The 5466-nt window shown below is 32.7% G+C and overlaps 1 protein-coding gene across 1 annotated transcript; it reads left to right on the forward strand.

Moving 5' to 3' along the window:
- Positions 1 to 4125: 4125 nt before the first annotated feature.
- On the forward strand, positions 4126 to 4985 carry LOC105128880 (peamaclein-like). Its single transcript, XM_011030728.1, has 2 exons — positions 4126 to 4317; positions 4424 to 4985. The coding sequence occupies exons 1-2, from the start codon at positions 4236 to 4238 to the stop codon at positions 4606 to 4608; spliced, it is 267 nt and encodes an 88-aa protein (XP_011029030.1). The 5' UTR covers positions 4126 to 4235; the 3' UTR covers positions 4609 to 4985.
- Positions 4986 to 5466: the final 481 nt, after the last annotated feature.

Below are 5466 nucleotides of genomic sequence, written 5' to 3' on the forward strand. Positions count from 1 at the left end.
CCACAAATAATACGCAGGCCCTCGTATTCCACCTTGTACCGGTGGTCTCTAATCCATACTTTCCCCACCACTGGAATATTTAAATCTATTTCTATGCATATCCTTGCAAATTGTCCCATCTCCATATTCAAGGTGTTGAAATCAGCTTTGAATCTTTTGATAGAGTGCCTAGTGTTGTGGCTAGGTCTAAAAGAAATCTCTCGTCAGAAGACACCACATTAAGATCTAGAATTCTGACAGAGACTAGAGTGTGATCTCTTTTATCGTAAAATCCAAGGACGTCCATTGACCACTTTCAACCTATCATACTCCGGATCAAATTTCACCATGAAATATCCATGCCCGGCGTCCATCAAGTCAAAAACACCCGTGAGTTGCCATAGAATTCAAACGAATCTTCATCTGAGTACATTATGTGTTTCCCTAACAATTTAATGACCAGAGAATCGCCCCCTGGACAAACAGATCACTGAAGGTTTTGGCAAGATGCGATTCCCATTCTCGAACTCAGTCATGACCAACTGATTCCCCATCATATCAGTTTTTTTCACGCAAGGAAAAGGGGTTTTAGCCCCTAAAAACTTTATCCTGAAAGGAGAGTTTGTCTCTTTGTGGCACTTTTGGGACTCTGGAATCTCCTCCACAGTCAGATGGCTTGTCTGGGATAGTATTGCAAAAGGGTTCTCTTTCCATGAACTCCACTTCCATCGGGAGTTTTAGATTCTAGAATCACGACTCCAATTATTGTTATACTGTAACTTGACTCGCATATCAATTCAAAAACTAATCAGATAAAAAAATAAATCTCTAAGAATAAAATAATATATTTTTATTTTATAAAATAAATCATTTCGGTGTGTTATTTTACATTGCTAAAAAATAATTTCCTTGTTTTTCATATTTAACTCACTAAAAAGAATTGGTTTAATAGAAAAATATTTTACAATGAAAAATTAAAACATGAAAAAAACAACTTATCAAGAGCCGGTGAAAATTCCTCAGTCATCAAAATAACGGGGTCCTGCTAATAATTATCATTTGTGGGCTTAATCTAAAGTATTTAGCCTTTGGTTCGGGACCTCTATTATTATTTTTATTTTTTATTTTTATTCACTCCTTTCTTTAGACCAAGCCGTGTTCACTGTGAGACCATGTTTCCAACAACGCAACGGGCTTCGGCCATTCAGGCCAGCTTCCAAAAAGACAGCAAATCATGAAATGATATTATTTTACGCAATAGGAACATTACTGTTCCTTAAAAAATCTTTTCATCATTCATCAACCGAGCAGTGGAAACTCAACTTGCTTTACATTTCCTCGAACTTTCAAGGACACAAAACTATTATAGGGTCACACAATTCACATACAATTTGCTTTTATGATGGGTGGGTCAGTCATTCATCAGGGGAGTGATGAGAGGCTTTGAACGTAACAATCACAGGCATGCTTCTTTCAGCTTTACAGCTGCAATTTGTTTGATTGGTGAGATTAGGTGAAAATTTCTTAGTGTGTGCTGTGCTAGCTACCGAGCTTGTTTGATCGGCACTGAGATTAGGTTTCTTTTCTTTTCTTTTTCAACGCTGGATGCTGTTTTTGCTTCTGTTATTCTCATCAACCTAGATGATGCGTGAGTGCTTTAGGTCATTAAACCAGTTTTTCAATAGAATCATAGAAATAAAGTGGCTCCTAGGTCTAGACAAAGTCAGAGGAACACAGCAAGGAAGAGATCAAATGAGTTACAATCAGGTTATATATATATATATATAGAAAACAAATCCACGTGCTCGTCTAAAATAAGGAAGTGTTTTACATTCAAGCATGGGAATCATTCAAGAACAAAGGAAAATTCACAAAAATGGTCAAGAACGCAAAATATATAGTAAATTAGGAGGTGGAAACAACTTTCTTGTTATAACGTATAATTCACATGACATGTCATGCTCTAGAAATAGAAAGGGCCATGCTTCTTTAATGTTGCATCGCATCTGCGCAGATCGTTGGAGTTTTCGTTTACCCTTTCCTGTCACCCCTCTTTTTCCTACCTTCTCGAGAGTCCTAAAAGCTACCGTCGGTGCTAGGAAAGGCCTTGGATTAATCACCTATCCATCCATCGATATAAAATAAATACGAATATGTTTGATTAGAAAAATAAAAATAAAGATATGAAAATCATTTATCTCTAAAGTAATTGGAAAAGAGGGTTTCTATTATTTAATAACAAGACAAAGCAACTGTGTTTTTAGAAACAAAAATAAATAAAATTAATTCTTTCGATAAAATTAAGAAATACGTTATAAGGTTTAAAAGAGCCTCTAAACTAGGCCACTATTTTCCCACAGGGAAACTTGGATAACATCTCACTGTCAAAGCAATCAATGTTCAGATTTTATATGGTTTGGTACTGTGATAAATGACAGTTTTTAAAAGTATTTTTTTAATTAAAAATATATTAAAATAATATTTTTATTTTTTAATATATATCAAAATTATTTAAAAATATATAAAAAATATAATATTTTATTTTTTAATTTAAAAATATGTTTGGTAGTGTAGTAGCGATTACTTTTTAAATAACTTTTCATAGTAAAATATATGTTAATGATTTTTTTTATTTTTAAAAAATTATTTTTAATATTAACATATTACAATGATCCAAAATATATAAATTATATTAAATTTTAATAAAAATAAAAAATAATTTTTTTTTTAAATTTAAAAAAAAAACAGATTAAACCATGTTACCAAGTCTCCTGCAATGGAAAACAAACACCTGCCTCACCTGAATAAAAAAGATTTTCATGTACAAATACAACGTGATTTTCAGATAGCTTTTACAGTTGTGCTTCGTGGAGCCCATACTTGTTTCTTCTGCATTATCAACACCATGGGAGGCTCCATAGTAGGTTGGTAATTAATAAATTCTATGCTTAGGAGTAGTGCACTTTCACATTTGCTCCATAAAAACTATGTCTCAAACATTAAGCTATTCCCATCGATCAGCCATCATTTGCCTTGATTTCTGTTAAAGAGAAAGGATTAAATATACAGGAGAAGCAGCAGATAAAGCGAAAGCTTCACGAACAGCCATTATTTGGTGAGATCCAAGTAGTCTGATTTAATTAATAGAATGATTTGAAAAACCTGTGAATTGAATTCTGACACCACACTTGTGTCTGGTTTTAATTTAAATAAAAAAATATTGATTTAATAAGATTTTATTAACTCATGACTAGATTAAACTAATAAAAATTAACATCAATTTGACAAAAAAATTGATAAGTTAATATAAAGAATAACATTTTAACACAACAATATAGGGTATGTTTAATATTACAGAAATGATATTTTTAAATAATATTTTTTATTTAAAAATATATTATATTTTTTTATTTTTTAATATTGATATATTAAAATTATTAAAAAATACTAAAAATAACATCAATTAATTTTTCTTAAATAAAACATGTTAAAAAAACAAAAACTACTGAAAATTCATCCATGTATGGAAGCATAAGTATAGTTAATTTTTTAAAAAAATTATTTAAAAATATATTAAAATAATATTTTTTTATTTTTAATATTAACACGAATTCATAACCCAAGCTTTTATCATAAAAATATTAATTTAAATTAGAAAAAATTAAACTCTTTCAAACTCAAGTCATATTATTTAAAAAAATAATAGAAACTAAACTCAATTAATGAACCGATCTTTTATCCTTGGATCAAACTCCAAGTCAGAAATGACAATCACTCGATACAGGCTACACGTAATATCTTGGAAATAAGCAAGCCCGAAATAAGGAGTGTCAGTAGTCAGCAAGTAAGAAACACAAATGGATGGATGCCACTTAAGCAAAGCAGTTACTGGGAAAACAAGGAAGAACCCTTTAAATTACAGTCATTGTTGCATGTAATAAGATTGGTCGTCATCATGGTGATCTGCCCATTGCTTTAAAGATTCTGGAAACTGGAAAGCATTAATCCACCCTGGATGCTTCCTTCACCAAAACCCCATGACAGTCTGTAATTTGTTTTCTTAAAAAAAAATTCTATAGAATCAAGCACTTTCCTGACCTCTCACCTACCCTTATTTGGCCCTATAAATACCCTGTATTATACCCAAGCTCTTTCATATCAACTCCTCCCTGGGAAAATCTCGTATACAGGTCTTTGTTAAATTTTCTGCTATATAGAGAGAATTCCCATACATACTTTCAGATCATACAACAGAAATGAAGCCTGTTTTTGCAGCTATTTTTCTTCTGTGCCTTGTTTTCAGTTCCTCTTTGTTTGAGGTCACAGTGGCTGCCTCGGGTATAATTATATGAGTTGGATTTGTCTTTTTGCTTCTTTGTTTTGTTTCTAATACATATTTAGTAAAACTAGCTGTTAATTTATGGTGTATGGCCTTACAAAATAGGATTCTGTGACTCAAAGTGCTCAGTGAGGTGCTCCAAAGCAGGAATTAAAGACCGGTGCTTGAAGTACTGTGGAATTTGCTGTGAAAAGTGCAAGTGCGTGCCATCTGGGACTTATGGGAACAAGCACGAGTGCCCTTGCTACAGGGACATGAAGAACTCCAAGGGCAAACCGAAGTGCCCTTGATGTTGTATAATGATGCCGAGTGTCACAGATGTATGTCTGCATGTTGAGCTGCGTCGTAAAACTACTAGTAATTAGGTCGTCGCTAGAATATCAATCAGCTGGGAAAATAACGTGGATGATCTGTGTCTATTCCGGTAGTTGCCACCGGAATACCCTACAACCTGAATACCTTTCCGGTTAAATTAGCAGTATTATTCATAATAATAATAATCTATATTTATAAAAATCTCCAGCAGTTCCCTTTTCTTCCAAACAATGCTTGTGTGTGATCCTTCTCCGTTTCTCAACTCCTGATCTTATAGAGAATGTACGTAAGATCAGTCCATTGTTTTGGTTCTGATTCTAGAATATGTAGGTATTAAACCCGGTGGCTTTTACGAGTTGATCCAGTAACTCAGGGTTTGAACTAGGCCAGATTTAATTCCAAACCACCCTCATGAACTAGCAATTCAGCATATAATTTGGTTGATGTAATTAAACTCGAATAAGATCTTGCCGGTCAATTTCAAGAAATTTTCTAATATTTATCTAAAACATTATTTCAGTAGTTTTCAAGGTCAGGTATATAAAACATAAAAACACAAGAGTACAAGAATCTTTTGATTAGTCAAAACTTCAAAAAGTTGCTTAAAATTTTCCTCTCCTGGCTCATCCTCTTCAATTCTAAAAAACATAAAAACACAAGAGTACAAGCATCTTTTGATTAGTCAAAACTTCAAAGATCACCCCCTTTTCCTCTCCTGGCTCATCCTCTTCAATTAGGATCTTTAAAATGTTTTCCATTCATGTGGTTAAGATACATAAATGAATTGATCTCCAGTGAGAATTATGGCTGCACAATATTGCTTAAAATGCGGT

Source organism: Populus euphratica, unplaced genomic scaffold, assembly GCF_000495115.2.
Source record: "Populus euphratica unplaced genomic scaffold, PopEup_1.0 scaffold2.1, whole genome shotgun sequence".
In the NCBI taxonomy this organism is placed as follows: Eukaryota; Viridiplantae; Streptophyta; class Magnoliopsida; order Malpighiales; family Salicaceae; genus Populus; species Populus euphratica.